The 22,748-nt window shown below is 36.6% G+C and overlaps 1 protein-coding gene across 1 annotated transcript in view; it reads left to right on the forward strand.

Annotated features, from left to right (window-relative positions):
* Positions 1-22,748, forward strand: part of CPLANE1 (ciliogenesis and planar polarity effector complex subunit 1) — a 59,627-nt gene that overhangs the window by 1,074 nt on the left and 35,805 nt on the right. The window contains exons 3-20 of the mRNA XM_074856063.1: positions 746-881; positions 1,072-1,191; positions 1,794-2,020; positions 2,372-2,478; positions 4,067-4,223; positions 5,005-5,108; positions 5,266-5,448; positions 6,693-6,942; positions 8,005-8,157; positions 9,046-9,803; positions 12,033-12,217; positions 13,764-13,844; positions 14,707-14,871; positions 15,581-15,754; positions 19,171-19,399; positions 19,638-19,771; positions 21,798-22,015; positions 22,325-22,489. Of these exons, the coding sequence (XP_074712164.1) occupies positions 746-881; positions 1,072-1,191; positions 1,794-2,020; positions 2,372-2,478; positions 4,067-4,223; positions 5,005-5,108; positions 5,266-5,448; positions 6,693-6,942; positions 8,005-8,157; positions 9,046-9,803; positions 12,033-12,217; positions 13,764-13,844; positions 14,707-14,871; positions 15,581-15,754; positions 19,171-19,399; positions 19,638-19,771; positions 21,798-22,015; positions 22,325-22,489 (3,546 nt within the window). The remainder of the gene's footprint in view (positions 1-745; positions 882-1,071; positions 1,192-1,793; positions 2,021-2,371; positions 2,479-4,066; positions 4,224-5,004; positions 5,109-5,265; positions 5,449-6,692; positions 6,943-8,004; positions 8,158-9,045; positions 9,804-12,032; positions 12,218-13,763; positions 13,845-14,706; positions 14,872-15,580; positions 15,755-19,170; positions 19,400-19,637; positions 19,772-21,797; positions 22,016-22,324; positions 22,490-22,748) is intronic.

Genomic DNA, 22,748 nt, shown 5'->3' on the forward strand with positions numbered 1-22,748 from the left:
CAGGAAGTCATTTGAATGTATCCCAGTTAAGAGCTATTTAAATAAATGGCTTATTTTTTGGTCTCATTGACTTGAGGCTGCAGATTCAAAATTTCTCAGGTAAACAGTGGGGAATCTTTTTTATTTTCCCACCCCCCAAAAAAAGACCTGCCCCTTACATGAGATTCTTGTTTTGATTTCTAGTTTTTCATAACCTTTTTTGCAGTATGTTGTTGGAAATCGTCAACAAAACCTTTTCCCATTCCATCCTGTATCTGTTCAAAGACATGCTTTCTTAAGCTTTTTTGATGAAATGAGACTAAAGTTTTTTTCTTCTCTTCTAATATGTGATTTGAGTTTAAGAATATATTAAGACCATATAAGGCCAATTCCTTCTTCTATTGAAATCACCATCAAAAATCTTACTAAATTAAAACACTACAGGATGAGATAACTAGCATCTACTTTGTTGTTTTATTTGTTGGCAAGCAGGTCAGTTGAGGTACTTCAAAGAACTTTCTAATAATGATTAGTTCAATAGTTTGAAACACGTGAACTGAAGTCATCATCATTGTAGGTTGATGCTACATGTGATGTTGTACTGTAAAGCAAATATGCCAAAGAATTAAGTTAATACGGTAACTGCAGATGTAACATCTTTTTTAAAATTATTTTTCCCTAACATTTTTTATTTCAGTATTATTTTGCAGACTTACGTAGAAAATAACATTTTAAAAAGTGAAATGCTCTTTTTTTTTTTCAACAGGAAAAGGAGGCTATTTTTCTTCTAGATGATAAACATATAAATGAAATTAACCTGACATCAGGGAAGACAAAGAAGAAAATCCCTCAGCTGCAGCCATTGTTGAAAAATGTAGTTGTTTTAACAACATCAAGAAATGGTTAAGTAACATATCTTACATATTTTAAACATATTATTTTATTTGTAGTTGTAACGTTTAGTAAGGTAGACTTTCTAATGGATCTGCCAGTTCACTGTCGGCTTTAGAACTGTGGCCAAGATGGAATGGAAGTAATTTTAAGTACTTCACAATAATATCCTCCAAAACATCTCTCCCCTGATGAACACAGGTGCTTGGTTGGCAGGAATACTTACAACAGGAGAACTATTTCTTTGGAATAAAGATCAGGACTGCTTGAAAATTGTGCCAACGGTTGAAGAGTCTAGGAAAGCAGTTGAAGCAGCACAAGGTAGGTTTTTTCAATTAGTCTTTTGAAAAATAGAATAGAGCAAAAGTGGTTTGTCCTTTTCTTAAGTGTTACTGCACAAGTAAAAGCTGTATTCTCATATCATTTTGCATTTCTATGATTTGTGTGCTAGCTAAGGTTTGGCAAATGTTATGTTTATCACTTGAATTGTGCAGTTTTTTGCATTTAGTAATCTTCTGTAGATTGTAATTTGTTTTTAGATACGGTAAATATTTTAATGTTTAATGGTTAGTTTTTAACTGTAGAAAAACTTACTAGAGCACTTAGGCATTTATTAATAGTTTTCGTGACAGATGGATTTCAGGAAAGACAGTCTCAGGAAACAAACCTAATGGTTGAGTCTTGTGGGAAGGATAATGCATAAAATGCATAAAAATGGGTGTCCCATCTGACATTACTGGTGCCCAAGGCCTACTATCAGTGATGAAGCTGGAAACAGATATTTAAGGTGGCAGCTTGGATTTCTTTTGATAGAGAAGAAAATAAATTTTCTTCCTCTTTTCTTTCTTTTTAAATCTAATTCTAACAGAGGAGAAGAAACAATTCTGGCACATTGTGTGTGTGTTTGGTTTTTTTTTCCCCAGAGTGTTTAATGAGATTGTACTTGTTTGTATCTGGAGATGGCAGAAAGGCACTATTAACTACTCCTACAGCATGTGTCTTATTGTGGGAGAGCACAGAACATGAAAACACATCCTCTCATAAAAATTCTTCTGGCCGTTGGACGCAAATTTTGCCTGATGAATCAGTCATGTTGCCTTCTACTGAAGAAAAAGAAACTGGAGTGCATGCTGCTTTCATACAAAATGAGGTAAAAAATAAGCCCTAAAATAGTTATTTAATCTCTTCAGTAAATTAGACCACAGAAGCTACAGTGAATTTTGAAAGCGTTGTATGCCTCTTCAGTGTTGTGTGTAGGCTTAATCATTCAGTTCATATTAGGTTTTATGACAACATAAGAACAGCCATACTGCATCAGACCAAAGTTTATCTGGCCCAGTGATATTCTGACCAGCCTTTGTATTTCTGAATGACAACATTATGTTACTTAATCTGAATTGTAATATCTATTGACCTAAATGTATAAATAATTAAAGAGAAAATTGTGTCTAACCAGGTTTTTGGGTTTGTTCTGGTTTTGATTGTGTTCCTTTTTCCACAGATACTGGGTGATTGCTGTTTGTGCTCCTTTGTGTTTTACTCTGGAGAATGTTTGGTGCTCACATTTTTGATTATTCGATGGCATGAAAACAGCTTTAAATATGTTAGGTAAGTTCAAAGATACTTAAAGTTACATTAACTTAAGATTTTATTATGAAGTGCTTTTAGAGCTGGGATTCAGAGCTGCAATTGAACACATTTACATTGATGTCCAATTAGCTTATGGTTAAAAGCACCTACCTAAGTTGCATATTTATGTTCATAGTGTGCTGCATTATATATGCATATATGTGGGCAATATATGGATTTATGTATGTATTCCATACTTCATCACTAACTTACACCTAAATAAAACTGCGTGTATTTATGACGGTGTGTAGGTGGCTATGCCTGCACACAGACGTGTGTTAGTGTCAGCCAGTTTTTTGCATCATGCTAACAGAGTTTCTTTTATTACTAGTGCGTTCGGTGCAGCCATGAATACCCTGAATACCTCTTTCTCTTTTTTATTATGGATACTTGTATATTTTGCTTTCGGTTCCCCTTGTCATCTCACGCCTAGACTATGTAAGAGTGTGTGTGTGAGTTTCCTTATCTGTGCTGGGACCATATACTGGAACAGTTATACTGATATAACCACATAAAAATGCAGTTGAAGAATAATCTTGAGCACATTATAGTCCATTCCGCTTCCTAAGGGAGATACACAGATGTATGAAGTTAAATGGATATATCCTCTGCAGATGTAACTTGGGTAACTTACTAAAATTTTGCCCTACACTTGATGTGGTACAATTGCTTTTGTTAAGTTATGCTAATTTAGTAATGATCCTCCTTGCCCTATGAAGTGGCATCACTCTTTGCTCAGTTTGTCAGTAGCATGGTGATGCCTTTCTGGTAATCCAAAAAATGAAATAGAGCATAACGTTGCCAGTGTAGAAGTGTGCATATATATACTGTAGTACTTGCAGCCTGAAATTGTAACTGGATTTCTCAGGCGTGTTACTCACAATTTATGCCAACTATTGCTCAGTTTCATTGCTTACTATTGTTTAATTCATTTTTTTCATGTTAATGCTTTATTTTTTGGTCTGTTAGGTGTCATGTTTCCAAATGGAATCTTTCTTGTGTTTTCTGTCACGTTTTGAATCTTTTTGGATCATAGAATGGTTTGGGTTGGAAGGGACCTGTAAAGATCGTCTAGTCCAACCCTCCCCTGCCACGGGCAGGAACAACTCACTAGATCAGGTTGCTAGAAGCCCAGTCCAACCTGACTGAGCACTTCCAGTGATGGGGCATCCACAAATTCTTTGCTCAGAGCAGCATACTGTTGATAGATTTTAATTTTTGAATTCTGAGTATTCCTGTGTTGGATGATGTTACGCTGTTCCTGACTAAAACATAAGTGCCTTAATTATATGGTATGCATCTGTATTTATTTGCGTGTTCTGTACATATAGCCCCTGTTTATGTCCCATAAAAATAATTCTCAGTGACAAGACATAATTTTTAAACTTATGTAAATACAAAATATTTTTCATTTGTAAGGTTTTTGAAGAAAATAGATTTGTTTTTTCTGTATTGTTCATGCTCTATGTGTTTTTTTGTCTTGGATGGTTTTTTACTACGTATGAATCATCCCATTCGGCATTAACTAATTAACCTTTTGGTTTTGTTTCCTTTTTTTGGTATTCAGTTCTTTTCCATACCAGATACACTGGGTACAGCAGACTTGTTCTCTTGTTGATTTGGTTCCTCAGTGTGTGTCTGTAAAGTCAAGAGGAGCCTTGATATGTGCATTTGCAAGAGATGGACTTCTACTTGCAGTAGCTGTTAATCAAACTGACCCACAGGTATGAGTGATAGACAGTATGTCATTTAAGCTAATATTTCAGTTTGAATGAAGTGGTAACAAGGATTTAATAATGTTTTTTCAGCATTCTTACTGATACATGTGATTATATTCACATTGATAGCCATAGCTAAAAAATTCTGCCACAACTTGTAATTTTTTGAATGCTGTTCAGTTAAGAAGTCCATGTAAGCTCATGTCATTTCTAATCTCTTAACAAGTAAAATAATAAATAAATGAACTTCAGTTCCTGCATGGTATCTGCAAAGATTCTAGATGATTCTCAATCAGGCCTCAGCCTAACATGTATTGGAGGTTATGTTCCTACTTCATAACTTTATTACTTCTAACAACTCAGAGGCCAAATCTTCATGTAGTTTTTAGTGCTAGTGATGACAGGGAATATGGACAGGTTTATTTAGTGTACCAGGATGCGATGATGCAGTCCTTCAAAGCTCCAGTTGTTATTCACCAACAAGACTGGAGAAGAGTGATCTTTTTATTATTTTGAGTGTCTTAGAAAAAGTTACGTTAAAAAGAATATTGAATTATATATTGAGTATATAATAATCTAATTATTTTTCAAATGTAGAAGTGGGCATAGAAATTAATAAATACTCTAAATAGTAGTAAATACTGAAGTACAGTGTCACTTTCATGTGTAATAATGTTTCCAGTACTTCAAATGTAATGCATAACTTGCTGATAGAAATTGTTTTTTACAGTAATGACACTTTGGTACAAATATTTATGTTTTCTTTATAATTACTTTTTCTTTCTAGGCAACTCAGATTTTGTTTTTAAACACACTGAATTTTCTGACTGTTTCGGGTAGCCTTAAAGGTTGTAGTTGCAAGAACAGCATGGTCCCATCCAAGTTTGTTAGGTCAGTAATTGATGTTTTTGCTGCTGTTGTGGATTTTTCGGTTTTGTGTGGTGGTTTTAAGTGTTTTGCTTAGTTTTTTTTGTTTTTTTTTTTTTAACTGTTCTAACCTTTTGATACATAAGTTTGACAGAAAAATATTTTTTCCTGCCCAATTTAGATCTTACTGGGTTGGTGATATGAGTTGGACTCCTGATAGCCTTTTCTTGGCTTGCATGTTAAAACGTGGATCTTTGATTTTATTGACATGTATGGGTGAATTGCTGACCTTGATTACTTCTGGCTGCTCTGTAGAATTTGGACCTGCAGAGTTTATTCCATTTCATCCACTAATAACATACAGGTAAAGGGGTTTGAAAATGTATGTATGTTTTTGTCATATGATCGTTTCTTACTTTCTAACATATTTTTACAATTTTACATGAAATTCATCTTTCAAATTCACTCTTTTGCTTTTCATGTGTGTTCTCAATATCTGTTTCTCATTCATAGTTCTATTTCTTATAATGGGTTTGTTGTCATGAAAATTGGCATTGTGACAGTGTAAGTATGCATTAAGTGATTGTTTTTTTGAAAGTGTTTTGATTTAATAGTAATTAAAAATTAAAGTGACAGAAGTACTATAAATGTAGATTTATTTTAATCTAGCAGTGTTTCTCTGCTATTTAATTTTACCTATAGAACTTTATATCACATTTCCATATCAAATCTTGTAAATAACATACTTGCATGTAAAATCCTATTAATTTGAGTGACTAAAGCCAGATAGTGTGTAAATGTAACATCTCATGAAAACATTCAAAGCATTCTAGTACCTTTTTACACTGTCTGGTTGAAAAATCAGATACTAAAATATATTAACATAATTTAATTATGGTTATTTATGCATGTATGCAGCTACTTTGTTTTCAAATAATCAACTAACTTTCAAACTATTAAAAAATAAATAAAAAACCCCAGTAATTTTACAATTATTTCAAAGCATTGTAGGGCTAGTATTAGAGTACATGCACAACGCAGCTTTCTGGAACTCAGTAAGGAGTGATTTCTTTATAAGAAAAGACTTTGTAAGATCTCTTTTGCAACGGAAGACCTGTGTGTTGATATGAAATATTTCTGTTGAGTGTCTGAACTGAGTCTGAAATAGTAAGATGTAGACCTTGAGGGATTTTTTTGGTTTTCATACATGACTTTATTAGAAGCTTCTTAGAATTTCATGTTCAAGCACTTGGCATACACAATAAGACCTAGATAAGAAAGTGTGATACAGGAATTTAAAGTCAAATTCTGGAAAAATACATGTAATACTTATTAATGAAATAATAAAAGAATATTGAAAGCTGGTTTTATTTTTACCTAAATTTAAAAAGTTGCAACTACAGCAAAATCCTGGCACCTTGCAGGCATAAATAGTGTTAGTCAGAGTGGTCATCCTGCAAAAATTCAGACACTTCCTTAGAATTCTGAATGGACCTGTTGGGACAGTAGTGTGAGTGGTGTTAAATGTTCTTAAGTTATTTTTTCTCTATTCTGTTGATGATTATTACATATGATAGTTGCTGATTTTTTTATGTATCTTTATTTTAGACAGCAGCACTCTTTCTGTCAAGACTCTAGTCAGTCTCTTGGTTCTTCAGCTTCTGAAAGTGACCTTATGAGACAGAGATTCTCTGTTGCTTCACATTCAAGATTACCGTACCTTATCGTCTCTGATGGATACATGATAACTGTGCTCAGATTTCCTAACAACCTTTCACCGTCAGGATTTATAAGATCTCTTTTGCTTGATTCAACCCAACGTCTTGAAAATATCCGTCAGAATCTACTGAACTCCAAGGTAAGGTTATGAATTATTTTGTAGGCTTTAAGTAAAAAGCTTCATGTGTATAAATGTCTGATTTTTAAACTGAGTGGCTCAATTTAGTTTACTGTGATATTTGTATAAATTCCTTCGAATTATAAAGTTGTTTTGATAATACTGTTGTTCTGGAAAACAATGAATACACAGATTTCTCTGAAATTTTATTCCTTTGATGTCTGGGTGACATTCCAGTAAAATGTAGTAAAGGGGACAATTTTAACTGCCACTATGTATTCTTTCTGGAACTGTAAAAGAAATTGGGATTTCTGTATCTATAGAGTTGGTTCAGAGCATTGACAGGAATTAGGCTACTCTGACCAGCTCATCCTTTCGGAACGATGCAGAAAGGATTCTGTAAAATCTCTCTATTTTAGGCTACTGCTGTTTTAGAGCAGTCAGCAACAGTCCCGATGGTGCTCTGTAACATGTCCACTACGTCCTGAGTTGAGGTTGTCAATTAAAGCTTGCTTAAAGCATTTTTGTTTATTTTTCTGTCACTTCTAAATTGAGCTAAGTCTGTGAGAAGGGAAACCTTTGAAAGAAGAGGTCCTGCAACTGTTGCCAACCACATAAGATATAATATAGTAAGTTCAGAATTTTTGCAGATGGAGTATAACTTTTCTTCCAGTTCAGTTCGTATTTTGGATTTTTGGAGTAGTGAGTTATGATGGTGTTCATGCATAAGCTAGAAGAGTGGGCAAGAATTTGGGGATTTTAAGAGATGTATTCCTAATAAGAATGCAGGAAAGCCCTACGTGCTGGCAAACTTGTAGGATCATTTCAGGGATCAAGAAAGCAGATTCTTGCAGCATGAAGCAAAGTAAAATTGTCTGGTGCTGAGAAAATTCTGCATTCCTGAAGCATGTTCAAATGATAGTTTCTATGCAGCATATGCCTGCTGACCTGTTCTCCCCTTCTGTCTGGGACTTTTAAACTGAAGCTTTTTACAGAAGGTACCAGTTTCCTTGTTTTGTATAGAAAGTGTCTGGTTTGATCTTGCTAGAGAAAAATGTTTTGTGTTATTGTTATTTCTTTTAGTCTAAAGGGAGACATCTGTGTTTACGATCGCTGTTGTCTTTAAAAGCTAGTCTTTTACAACATGCTCAAAACCAAAGTTCCATCTTTTCCACCATTCCGAAGTTCCTGGAAGAGGGTACAACAGAAATGAGTGAGAAAACCATGGATTTACTGGTACTTAATAGCATTTTTCCACTTAAAATTATGCAAATGATTTAGTTTTGAAGTATTCTAAATGTAAAGAATAAATTTTTTTCAAATAATACAGGTATACTTGCTCTTATTAGGTATATTTTAAAGTAATTCAATATTGGTTAAATTCTCATTTTCTTTATAGGTTCCAGGAATATAGTTATTTTTCTCAACTGATACCTGATTTTTATTTTCAAACATCTTATTTCTTTCAGCAGTGCATTAACTTTTTGAAAAATACGTACTAACCTACATATATGTCACTTTATTGTAGTTTAATACTTTAGCTTCACTTTATAATAAAATGTAATATTACAGTAGTAAATATACTGGGGCTGTAAAGTATATTAATAAGAAGTACAGTATCCTTATTAAAGAAGATACCCTGATTTTTAGAGGATTCTTCCATCAATTCCAAAATTTGTACAACTTTTGGAAGAATGGCTCTGTGATTAAAGTTACTGGGTAGTTTTTCCTAACTCCATTTCATGCTTTTGGTTTTTGATTTGTTCTTTGAAGTTTTTGAGCTTTTGTTGAATGGCGCTTATATCTTACAAGTAGCTGGCAAAAACTCTTCCTCATTCTCTGGGCTTAATAAAAGATACGGTTTCACTTTCGGTTGTATTTACAGTGTAATATTTTGTTGTTGTTGTTAAGTATTAAATTTCTGTCTACACAACTATTCCAAATAGCTACATTTAGTTTGAGATCTAGATGAAACTGCTGTGAATTAAACTTATTAGCAATTAAGAAAGTTAATTAAGCATAAAGATTTTGTTTGTGAGACTGACTGGTGATTTCTTGAAGACTATGCTCTCTCTCAACAGACTGGAATTAAACTTTTTTTTTTTTTCTAATTGTCTGATTTAGGATTATGAAGAAGAATCAGATGACAAAAAGCAGTTTTGCAATAGCCCTTCCAGCTTCTGTAGCCAAAGAATACATTCATTTGTTGGTAAAGCTGATGAAGGCCACTTAGAATTTGCATCAATGTTTGATACTATCCATGCAAAAGACAATACTGAAGAGAAAGATAAATTATCAGTGGAACTACATACCATTCAGAAAAACCTCCTTGCTGCATGGCAGATAGGTATTTCAAAAAATGTGGAAGAGAAAGATACTTTGCTGAATTACACAGTGAACTGCATTGTCCATTTTTTCAACATTCTTCAGTTTGTGAAATGTTCATTGCTAAACCAGGATGCATCTTTAAACAAGTCTGTGAAGAATACTCACTGGATGCGTTCTGTGCTAAGCTATTTTCAGCAGTGTTTAACTGTCTTGTACTGGCATTCAAGAGCCAGTCTGACTGGGCATGTGACAAAGATGACATTACAAACTTTAAAACTAATGCTTATACAGCAACAAGATCAGTTGTTCTCAAAAAACCTTTTGGCATGCTTCTGTCTTTTGAAAATGGTTTCTCACACTCTAAGTAGCATGTGCATACTACAGTATGAGAATTTTTTTGCATCTCCTCATGGTAATCTCATGGAACTGGACTCCCTCACTGTGCCTATTTTCCTAGTTCTTGATGAGAATACTCCTCAGCAATTCAGCTCACTGAAATCTCTGCTTAGAGAGCCTCCTCAAGCAGTAAACCATGATGCAAAAACAGAAAAAAGGTATGAATAACCCGTGCATGGGGAAAAAAAAATACAGGACAACCAGGTGATGGGGCAGGTCCTGCTTAACTAACCTGATCTCTTCCTGTGACAAGGAGAGCCGCCTGGATGAGGGAGAGGCTGTGGTTGTTGTCTGCCTAGACTTTAGTAAAGCTTTGGCACATTTCCCACAGCATTCTCCTGGAGAACCTGGCTGCTCCTGGCTTGGACAGGCGTACGCTTCGCTCAGTGCTAAACTGTCTGGATGGGTGGGCCCAGAGAGTGGTGGTGAATGGAGTTAAATCTATTTGGTGGCTGGTCAGAAGTGGTGTTCCCCAGGGCTCAGTATTGGGGCCAGTTCTGTTCAATAGCTTTATCAGTGATCTGCATGAGGGGATTGAGTCACCCTCAGTAAGTTTGCAGATGACACCAAGTTGGGTGGGAGTGTTGATCTGCTCGAGGGTAGGGAGGCTCTGCAGAGAGACCTGGACAGGCTGGAGCGATGGGCTGAGGCCAACTGTAGGAGTTTCAATAAGGCCAAATGCCGGGTGCTGCACTTGGGTCACAACAAGCCTGCAAAAAAGGAGGCTGAGAGGCGACCTTATTGCTGTCTACAACTACCTGAGAGGAGGTTGTAGTGAGGTGGGTGTTGGTCTCTTCTCCCAAGTAACAAGTGATAGGACAAGAAGAAGTGGCCTCAAGCTGCACCAAGGAAAGTTTAGGTTGGATATTAGGAAAAGTTTCTTCACTGAAAGGGTTTCCCTGGAACAGGCTGCCCAGAGAACTGGAGTCACCATCCCTGGGGGTATTTAAAAGATGGTAGATGTGATACATTCAGGACATGGTTTGGACTTGATGATCTTAAAGGTCTTTTCCAATCTAAATGATTCTGTGATTCTTTATGTTGGAACAGCAATTTTATTTTTCAGTTATACAGTAATTACAACATTCTCTGGTTTCTTTTCTGTGTTACACTCTACAGAAAAGCATGATAATCTATTAAAGCATGCAGATTAGGGCTCAGACCTATAGTTCAATATAGTTCATTTATGGTGACTTAACTAATTACTGCCAGTCAGTTCAGAGATAATTGGTGGGTTAACAGCTCACACCAGGTCTGGGAGTGCAGCATTGATCCATGTGCTGCAGCTTAAGAAACTTTTACTGTCCATTCCCCTCCTTTCTCTAAACTATGGAGCTAAGAGGCTGCTCATACACAGTATATCTACAATGTCAGTTTAGTCAGCAAAGTTTGCACTTGATGATGCGTATGGTGTTGCGGTATAACAAGAAAAACCCCAGTGTGTAGAAACTTATTAAGCTATCAGAGCTATTTCTTCTTTGAATATATACACATAAACTTGAAAGATGCTTAAACTGAAGTGTGCTATCCAACTATTGGGAAAATGTATCATCACTGGAGTATTTCTCTGCTGCAGAACTAAAATTAATCCAAGGGTGTTAATCATATGAGCAAGCTGTTCCAGAGATTTACAGCCTAAGAAGCATTATAACTCACAAATTTATTCTTAGTACAGTAAAGTGCATTTCTTCAATAAGCTTAAAGTATAGTACTGTGTTCATTGCAAATTTCAGTTGTCTCTACAAAGGTAATCCACGTTTTAATTAAATGTGCTCCAGGTACTGAGCAGTGTGCATATGACTGACTCTGTATGTATTAATAATCGAAGCAGTAGTGCTAGAGAAGAAGATACAGATGTGTTGCAGTTCTGTGTGAACTTTTTCAAGTCCCTGGCAATGTATATTTGCTTGTATCAGCAAGTTTATTAAATCTCTGAGCTGATACATCTAATAGTACTGTGCTGGGCAGCAGGGACTTGGCAGCAACATGCTCTGCAGTATTTTGTTTCCCTGTCTTTGCTTTTCTGTGTTATGCTTTCATTGTGTTTTTAATCAGTTTTGTCTATAGAGACACTGATACATGTTGTGAGATTTATCTAGGTTATTTCATTTCCCCATAGTTTTGATAACAAGGGATTAATTTTGGGTGCATTTGGGTGCTTGAAGTAGATTGCTATGTTTACGCAAATTCAGAATAATCAGTGTTTGTTGGTCAAAAAAGCAAAAACCAAGGCAAAAAGTGTTTTATTTCTTTCCCTGTCATTGAAGTAAAGGAAATAGCTAACATAAAATATAATTTAGTTTTCAGATACATAATGCAAAATATAAGAAAGTAAGAAATCTGTGTTAACTTCTGATTTTCATAGTACTATACTTCTTGAACTACAGGTTGATCATACTGTGGCAATTACTGTATAAGAAAGTGGTTTGGTATCAGATGCAACTGAACAGAAAAGTGAGCAAGAATGCAGAAGAAGAGTCTGTTGTCTCATCGCTTTTAAGTCATATACAAGCAACCCTCCAATCTTCAGGAGCGACCTTAGAAAAACATTTGAAGATTAATTCTGTATCTGGTTAGTACTTTGGAACAAACTAAAAATGTTAGGTAGTTGCATGGTAAAAAAGTTAGTAGGGAGACTTTTCTGATCAGAACTCCCTTGATGTCCCAGTACACCTGTAGATCGTATTATAATCTTTAGAGCTTGTTGAGCTAAATAAAAGACTATATTGACTTCAGTTTGCTTTGAATCATGTCCTAGAGAATCTGAACACAGGATCTGAATTCTCATTTTATTTGTACTGTGTTATTTCCTCTGAAGTGGATGGGCATCACAGTGTGTTTCTTACTGGATTTCTGTGTAGAAATCGTGTTCGCTCCATGTAATCACTGTGGACATGAGCATGTTGTGTACATGAATGTAGACAGCCACCACTAAGCACCTAATTTAGTATAACCTAATGTAATAGACTTAACCTAGCATATTAATCTAATGTAATAGACTTAACCTAGCATATTTATTTTGCAAACAGTATGTTTCTGGCTAATTTCGTACACATTACTGTCCTATGCTCTACCTTCCTTTCCCCTTCCACACTAATAAGCCCAGCTTCCCAATTATGTCTCTCACCACAATTCTGTTTCCTCTCCATATTCTTGAACTCTCTCCTTTAATGATACTTCTATCTTCTCTTCCTACATCACTCCGTACAATACATTAGCTCTTTCATGTCTCTTTCACTCATCCTGACAATACATGCAACTTCCCACCCTTCCTTTCTGCCCATTCCTTATATTCTTTGTTTACATTCAGTTTGCCAAATAGCCATGGCACAGTTTATGGATGAGCTAGAGTAATGTATATGCTGATGGGCCAGGCAATACCTGAACTGGCTAGCTGCTGGTAAGCAGGCTAGAGTGGCAAATTTGTCCTTGTCTTTTCTTCTATGGTAGCACTATTTTTTTTTTTTCCTCATTCTCCTTTGCCCAGGAGCTGTGCTCTTTTACAGTTACGTTTCTGTCAAAATATGTAGGAATTCACCAATGGATTAAAAATTGGAATGGGAATAGAGGTGGAGAAGTGACATTTAGAAATATGAAATGTGTAACAGTCCATAGACCTATTGTTTGAAAGTGCTTTTACACTGAAAAAGAATCTATATGTTCAGCTTGCTAAATAATTTTACAACTGCTTTTTACAATGAAAAAACACCTTCCACATCATAGGAAATATGAAAACAGATAAGAGAAAATGCTTTTACTCATTAATAAACTAGTGTGGGTTTTGAATACTGAAGTTTCTAACTATAGTTAACACTTATAACCTTGTGTAATCTTAAATAACTTAATTACTGAAAACCTTGTAGGAGTGATTATAACCTGAATTGATTTTTTCATTTAAAAGTGATTTAGCAATTAAAAGGTGGGAAGGGGTATTCAAAGTAATTTTCTCTTAGATGCTCAAAACTTAAATTTAGCTCTGAGAATAGAAATTTGCTGGAGACTGACATATTTTACTCTGCTTTTCATAAATCTGTAATATTGAAGTAAGTGCATATGTATTTGCACATGTAAACCAACTATGCAGAGCTTTTAATTTGTTATGTATGTGACTTTTATAGGAGAGGAGAAGTTCCTTTTAGGCTCATACAGAGAATCTGTGGACATTTGGAAGAGATCTCTTTGTGAAATCAAGGCAAAAGGTAAGGGATAAAATCTTTTTTTTGTGGGGTGGAGGGAGTAAATTGTATAATCTTTATGTAGTTATTTGTGACTCTCTGTTTGCCCTTCAGAAAAAGGGAGAAAGACACATAAAGGATGCATATTTGAAATGAAGCTGGGATTTGAGTAGAGACCAGTCAAAAGCTGAGTCTGATTGCCCCCTGAGAAAATTCCATGCATTTCTATTCAGAGTTTTCTCGTGATTATGAAGTAGTTGGTAAAGAAAAGCTCTAGGTATATTTCTGAGCAGGAAAGAGACAATGAAAAACAGGTGAAGAAAAATCAATTCCTTTAGTAGCTGTAAAATCTAAAGACTTAGTGTTTGGGAAGTAACGAAACAAAATAATTTGTGTTAAGAGTTTATTTACGAGCTGATTTGAAATAGGTATTCCAGAGTCTCTTCCCAAGGATCATAAGAAAATTTTTTTGCTGGTTATTGTGATGAGATTATCGTGCAGAAAGTATTCAGGATATTGGAAGCTTGGTGGATGTCTAAGCAATTTCACTGTTCGGGCATCCCTTCTTTGAAGGCTAGGCTCCCTTGAGCTCTCCTGGTTTTGTCTCTGTCTTAACAATTATACACTGTATTGTTTTGAAATCTGCCAGATCTCTGGAAGTAAAACTTGTGGATGAGCATTAACTCACTAGTAACTTAGAGACTGTAGGAGGATCATGTATCCTGAAATAGCTGCTGCTGATTTCTGCTTCTTCTTACAATATATGTTTACATAGCTATGTTTCTGGAGACAGAGGAACTAGTACTTTCAAACTGATGTGTCTGATTTTGTGTTTATTGTTTCTTTTCCAACTGGACTTCAGCGCTTTTTTTATCTTTCAATGCAGGAGGAAAAAGAACATGTTTTCTTCAGACTAGATACTATCTTGCAATATTATTTTGCCACCTGTATCAGTACAACTTGTGTGAGGCTCAGGGACTCTGTGATCATCTGGTAGGAGAGATTCTAAGGCGATCACAGCTCTCAGTGAGTCTGATGGAAAAATTTTCTGGTATGTTTATATTGCGTAAAAGTATAATAAGGTATATTGATACTGTTTGAATAATGTATCTAACTTCTGTGCCATCACATGCACGCACTTGACTGCATGCTTTTCTCTTTACACTGGGCTCAAGTCTGCTTTTGGTGACTTTAAAGATCTTTTTCCCATCCTCAGATGTTTTTAGGTGCATTTGTTGGAGTGTTTAGACAACTTTCAGTGTATAATTAATGGTGAAAGCATGGCCTGTTAAATGTTCTTAGATTCAAAGCTGCTCAAAGAAAGACTTTGGATGAAAAAAATAGGGGCGAAATGATGTGATTTCTTTTTAACATTTTTTTTTATGATACAACATGATAAAATAGTGGATTTTAGATTGATTACCAGTCCTAAATTGGCAGTGGGATTTTTTTGCAGATGCTTGTAACTTTTTTTCTATTAAGTCAGAGCATGAAATCTAAATTTCCAAATTTAAACAGGTTTTTTTTGACTCAGCACTGATAGAAATTTAGACACTAGAGGTCTATTTAATATTAATGTAATGTATAATTAGTGTGAAAGATTAAGCTCTGTAAGTCCTGAAAGCTTGTTATGAAATTAAGTAATACCATAGTTTGCTTGTTTTAAAAAAATGTTTTATCAGCTGTGATTAAGCAATTTTAGCATTCAAATTTAAAATAGTTTTCCTCATAATGTTTTAATTTTATATCTGTTTTTTTAGATACCAAGTATGTTCAGCATGAACTATGGATGGTAACAGATGTTCATACTGAAACTGCTATGGCTGTGATTCGATCCATGGCACGATTCATGGCCGCTTATTTCACAAATCAGCTGCTCTATATCTTTCCCCCACATAATGTTGACATCCTGCATCCACTTCACATGGAACAAGGTATTTTCTCTAAAAGCAGTTTAATTTTCTGGGCTTAACTCTTACTATACTTTACATGTATATCAATGCTGTCTGTTATGCTTTAACTTGGTGATTTATAGTTTCAGCACCATTAACTCAAAAGATAAAATAACTTGTTTTCCAGATATTTTTGTTGAGGGGTGTGTTTGTGTGTGGGATTAATGTTTTGCATCACTTGATTATTGAAAATGTTTTTGGTAATTAAAGTTAATAGTTGATGTGTGCAATTGAATTATGTCATCCATAGAATAGAATCACAGAATCATTTAGGTTGGAAAAGACCTTTAAGATCATCGAATCCAACTGTTAACCTAGCACTGCCAAACCTACCACTAAACCATGTCCCTAAGTGCCACATCTACGTATCTTTTAAAAACCTACAGGGTTGGTGACTGCACCACTTCCCTGGGCAGCCTGTTGCAGTGCTTGACAACCCTTTCGGTGAAGAAATTTTTCCTACTATCAAACCTAAACCTCACTTGGCATAGCTTGGGGCTGTTTCCTCTTGTCCTATCACTTGTTACTTGGGAGAAGAGACTGACACCCACCTTGCTACAATCTCCTTCCAGGTAGTTGTAGAGAGCAATAAGGTCTCCGCTCAGCCTCCTTTCCTCCAGGCTAAGCAACCCCAGTTCCCACAGCTGCTCCTGGTAAGACTTGTGCTCTAGACCTTCACGAGCTTTGTTGCTCTTCTCTGGACATGCTGCAGCACCTCAGTGTCTTTCTTGTAGCGCAGGGCCCAAAACTGAATACAGTATTTGAGGTGCAGCCTCACCAGTGTTGAGTACAGGGGGATGATCACTTCCCTAGTCCTGCTGGCCACACTGTTTCTCATACAAGCCGGGGTGCTGTTGGCCTTCTTGGACACGTGAGCACACTGCCAGTTCACATTCAGCTGACCAACACCCCCAGGTGGTTTTCTGCTGGACAGCTTTCCAGCCACTCTTCCACAAGCATGTAGCATTGCATGGGATTGTTGTGACCTAGGTGCAGGACTTGGCACTGAGCCTTGTTGAACCTTGTACAGTTGGCCTTGGCCCATCGCTCCAGCCTGTCCAGATCCCTCTGAGGAGCCTTCCCTACCCTCAAGCAGATCAACACTTCAGCCCAACTTGGTGTCATCTGCAAACTTACTGAGGGTGACTCGATCCCCTCATGCAGGTCACTGATAAAGCTATTGAACAGAACTGGCCCCAATACTGAGCCCTGGGGAACACCACTTCTGACCAGCCACCAAATGGATTTAATTCCATTCACCACCACTCTCTGGGCCCACCCATCCAGACAGTTTAGCACTGAGCGAAGCGTACGCCTGTCCAAGCCAGGAGCAGCCAGTTTCTCCAGGAGAATGCTGTGGGAAATGGTGCCAAAGCTTTACTAAAGTCTAAGCAAACAATAACCACAGCCTTTCCCTCATCCATTAAGCAACTCACCTTGTCACAGGAAGAGATCAGGTTAGTTAAGCAGGACCTGCTTTTCATACACCCATGCTGACTGGGCCGCATCAACTGGTTGTCCTGTATGTGCCATGTGATGGCACTCAAGGTGGAGATTCTCCTTAACCCTCCTTTTTTTTTAATGTATTTATACAAAAATTTTTTATGGACTTTTATAGCAGTAGCCATATTAAGTTCTAGCTTGGCTTCGGCCCTTGCAATTTTCTCCCTGCATAACCTCATGACATCCTTGTAGTCCTCCAGAGTTGCCTTCCTCTTCTTCCAGAGGTCATAAATTCTCTTATTTTCTTTTTTCTGAGTTCCAGACAGAGCTCTCTGTTCAGCCAGGCCAGTGGTCTTACCTGCTGGTGATGTCTTTTGGCACATAGGGAAGGCCTGCTCTTGCACTTTTAAGATTTTATTGTTGAAGAATGTCCAGCCTTCCTGGACTTCTTTGCTCCTCAGGACTGCCTCCCTTTTTTTCCCATGCTTTGAGGTTAGTGATCTAAATCTGATATTCCGGTGAAAGGATGCTGTATTTTTTTCACCTGAACTAGACAATATTAGAATTTCATGGTTCTTGCACTAATTTTGCCTAAAGATATGGCTCTGAATTATTTTGATCCTCCCAAAAGTGCAAGAAAAGCAGTGCTTATCAAATAGTTGGATTGGGTCTGTGATATGTTATGACCCAAATTGAAAAAAGCCAGGGGAAAGCTTTTTTTGCTTATTTGACAGTTAAGCTCTTGGAAGCCAAAATGCTTCAGACACTGTATCATCAGAACAAGTGGGAATGTCAAGTTAGTTTGTTGTTGAACCCAAGTAGTACTTGCTAGTTTAAGTCCTGTTTTTCAGCATTTTTCTGAGAATTAGTATTTATCACAGTGGGTGGTTTATCTCTTTTTTCCAAGAGATTCTGTTTAAAGGTTTCCCTTGTTAGGAAAATTTTGGTTACAGAGTTAATTTTTCAAAGTGATATAGTGTCCAAAGGAATGAAGAGTTATTTGGAAGCACTACAAGTATTCTATTAGTAAGTTGATATTGTAAAGCCGGATACTTCTCTACAATATTAACTTACTTTTATTGATTAGATTTTCTGCAATGTAGTAGAATACGTTGACTATTCTTAATATTTCTGTACTACAACATGCATTTGCATATATTTCTTCATGGTCTTTTGGATGTTTTAATTAGACAACTTTCCAGATAAAGCCTACAAAATAAGATCTGATTTTAATACTTGCATTAGCCAAATGTCCATGTACATGGTGAGACAGTCTTGAAAAAATGCATTGCACAAGCTGGTTTAGTGTGAATATTTCCCTAAATAATGTCATTGACTCAACAGTAAACGGAAACTGTGAGAGAAGCAAATAGTTCCTTAGAGTTAATGTTGATCAGCACTTCTCTAGGAAAACCAGGAAGCAAAACCTTGGAAAACAAATCCAGCCCTCAAGAAACAAGGAGATACTAAATTTGTCTTCAGTTTGTCTAGATACACTCTCTTAAAATAATGTCCTGTTCTTTCTCGAAAATGCATTGTAGCTTCCTGTCTTCTGCAGTATGCAGCACAGTGAGTACAAACAACATGGGTACACTAGGAAAACTCAGAATTTCCATTTATCTCCATTTACCCCTTGGAATATCCTAAGTGTATGTAGCATACCTGCAAATGTTCCATCAGTGTGATTAAATCTTTTAAGTAAGAACAACACGCAAGTTTTGCATATGCTTGTATATCCACATCATTAAGCAGAAAAATAGCCTGCTCTCTGACAAGTTATATCATAGCATGAGTTGCATCTGCCTGCTGTAGATAAACCCCATGGTGTGCCTCTAATAAAGAGCAATTGTACACTGAAATGAATCCAAAAGAAATGTGAACATATGAATTCTAAATTATTTGTCTGATAGCATGCAGATTTATTTAAACTTTAAAATGTGTTTTTTGTGTCACAGTCTTATCTTCTCGTATTATTCCGCTGCAACACTGTTTGGTTACCAGAGCCGTCAGGAACCAGAACCTTTCATCTGTATGGACAGCTGAATATGCTCTTGATTTGTTCTTTATTGGTGGACTCATTCCAGAAGCTGTGTGGTTAACACACAGACTTGGGGACTGGAAACTGTCTGTTTCAATTGGTGTAGCCTACCAGCTGTATTGTCAGAACTCTGATGACTTCTCAAGGTAAATTTGAGCTTGGAATTAGTATACTGTATTTTGATATTAAAGTTGTTTACATGAAGTTTATTGTAAAAAGACATATCCTTTGCCTCAAAAATTTATATTCCCAGGCTCCTAGTAGGTGCAGGACCTAACATGTTAAGATCAGTTATTTTGTCTTAGTTATTCATTTAACAGAGCTTCATTAGATTATCTGTGGGTTTTACTTTGTTATTAATGAAGTTTCTTGTTATACCTTCAGATTGAAAAACACAGAGTGTCACCTGCCATTAAGCTTATCACCAATGCAGACTTTTCAGGAAAAGTTACAATCTCTGTTAGGAGAGCCAGTTACTTCTGAAACATCAGGATGTATTAAATACAAGCAGTTTACAGGTACATAAAATTATAAAGAGTTGTGTCTATTTTTCATGTTATTTCACTACATATTCTGTGTTACACACTGTCTTGAAAAGAAACAATTGCCTCATCTTCTCCAATGTGTGTATTACTGTTACAACGTATTCAAATACTTCAATTTTATAGGGGCTTGTGTTCTGGCTTTGATCATTTCAGAAATGGACCATATTATCAATCTTGTCTTCTTTGTGTGTATCAGCCAAAACCTTATTTGACTATATTTGAGATTAACTTCAGTTTGCAAGAAAACTGAGTCTTCATTAGAACAAACAAAAAAAATGCCCTGAAGCGTATGTGAATGTATTTAACAGTATGGAAAGCATTGTCATACTTAAACTTAGTTACACAGTGATGTTTAATTTTTGAATTTCCTTCCTGTTAAAGGAGGAGGGTGGTGGTATCTCATAGCCTGACAGCTCCATGCTCTCAGGTCCAACAGCTAGCAAGGCTGAGAATGTGCTCCCAGCAGGCACATACACAAACACACATACACAACAGCTGTATGCAGTTGGCCACACAGATCAACACCTACAGACAGGCTCAGCACTTGCACAAACAGCACCAACAATTCCATGCCGTTTCCCTCTCTTGCTGGTTTGAATGAAGGTCTGCATATACATAGCTGTATATACAATGTGGATCCCTCCAGTAGCTGGGCTTAGACCAGTACCTGAGTCTCCCAAGTTGCTGGTGCCTGTATATAGCATCCTCCAAAGCCAGCCCCACTCCATTGTCTGGTACAGACCCACTCCCCCCTCATGTGTTATTCAGGTTCCCCCACCTGCTGTTGTCTCAGTGCTCCTTTGTATGTGTATATAGGAGCTTTTTTGTCACATAATCTAACGACACTATACTGCTGAAATTTCCCCAGTTAGCTAGATCAACCTGTCCTTGTTTACATTTTGCAGAAAGTTTACTGGCACAATATCTATTCAATACTCTTTTTGTGTATTTGGAAACCCCATTTCAAGTTCCTGTCAGCAGGTGGATGATAATTTATCTAAGCCATATCCCAAACACTGTGTAGATTCTTCTTTTGTACTCATTTCCAAGGATTTCACTTCAGACATGCTGCTGTGTGTAACATGCTGTATATAACAGTATGTAAGTATGATAGGTAGAGAAAAGATTTGGCAGCACATACTTCAAGACACGCATGAGGTGTAGAAATGGAAATAGAGCAGTATAATATGCGAATTTCAGGAGCCAATTAATGATGTATGTTAAAGGTCCTGCTACTTCTGTGAGATGAGGGAAAAATGTAATAATATTTAAAAGAGATCAAACAAATACATTTCTATTTCCTTGATCATCATGCTGTGGTGGTTTAGTCCCTGCCAGGGTCTGAGACCACGCGGCTGCTGCCCCTCCCGCACAAAGGGAGTGAAATACAAAGCCCCAAGACTGAAATAAGGAAAGGTTTAATACAACAGTGCAATAGCAACACAACAACCAACAACAATAACAATAACAGTAATAGTGATAGCAATGAAGAGAGCAGAATAGCTACCAAATACAGCAGTGGGCAGCACGATGTGCAAAACCACGAGTGCACCGCGCTCCGCGCCAGGAAAATGTGACCTGCCGGGATGTGACTCCGCATGGTATCTGAATAACCCGGCTAGAGCTCCCCCCCACTGCTGGGGAAACTTACCCCTATCCTGGTTAAACCAGGACACGTGCTCACTGATAAAGGAGTTGTTACAGTTTATGCCTGCTTGGTGAGAATGATTTGCCAGAATTTTGGGCCAAGGAAATGCATGTCTGAAAAGTTCAGTTCTCTATCTAGAAAGGCAGTAGCTTCCCCTGTAATGTGCCAAAACTAAATAACTGAATACTGATTTCAAATGTGAGAGATCTTACCTTAAAGCAAGTAGATGTGATGTATACACTATAATAGACAAATGCAAATTCTAAGAATGTAGGCTTGTAATTTCAGAATGAAGGCCATGTATTAACTGAGTCAATTAATTTGTGTGTTTCTGTGCTTAATAATTTACAGATCCCATTGAAGAGGAAGATGCAAATGTTCTTTATAGTTCAATACAGGAACTACTGAAAGCAGCTGTTATGGCAGATACTGATATTCTCTCAGAGACAATTCAGCTTTTGATGAATTCTGCCAAGGATCTTAGCAGGAAATTGCATGGTTTAGTTCCAGATGGGCTTTATCTTCCAGCACCACCATTATACTGTCCTCAGCCAGCTTCTCTCAGTGAAGTAAGCATGCATGATAGAAGTTTCTTGGGTCTTTGTTTGAAGGTATTTATGAAATAATCATGATCTTCACTCTGGTTCCTTTCAGCGCATTTTTCTGTCTGCTTTTTCCATGTCCATTCATTTACTTAAGGAGCATCATAGTGATAAGAAAGTATGTGTGCCTCTGTGCTTTTTTCATAAAGGATATATGCTCTAAAGAAGAAGGGAAATATTCTTAGGAGCAGAAACAGTGGTTAGGTCAGATTCCTTATTGTGTATGTCCTTTCTAATTTTGGGGCTTGTTTTTCTCTTGGAATTTTCATTTTTTAGGAAGACTGCAATGACATTCTCTTAAAAATTGAGAGACAAAGTCGTCACAAAGTGTCAGGAGTTCTCCAGCGGATTATCTTGCTCTTCCGGGCTGCTCATTGTTCCTACCCTGCAGCACAGTGGTATATTGCACAACTGAAGTGGGCAAGAAAAGTTATGCAAAAAGTAAGCATTTAATTTGGGTTTTTGTAACTTGATTATCAGTCATAAATATTATTGACAAGCTTGCAGTTGCATTGCAGGAGCATTCAGTCTCATCTGGACTTTGATGTCATGTTTTTTGCATGTTGTCTTCTAGTTTTACACTCCATATTCTTTTCAGAAACCAGAACTTAAAGATACAGGGTATCTGCTTCATAAAGTGTCTTCTAATGTGTTTCTATACCCACTTGGTAACATGCAAACTAGTTTCTTTCAAATGGAG

This window comes from Strix uralensis, chromosome Z (genome assembly GCF_047716275.1).
Source record: "Strix uralensis isolate ZFMK-TIS-50842 chromosome Z, bStrUra1, whole genome shotgun sequence".
NCBI classification, from domain to species: Eukaryota; Metazoa; Chordata; class Aves; order Strigiformes; family Strigidae; genus Strix; species Strix uralensis.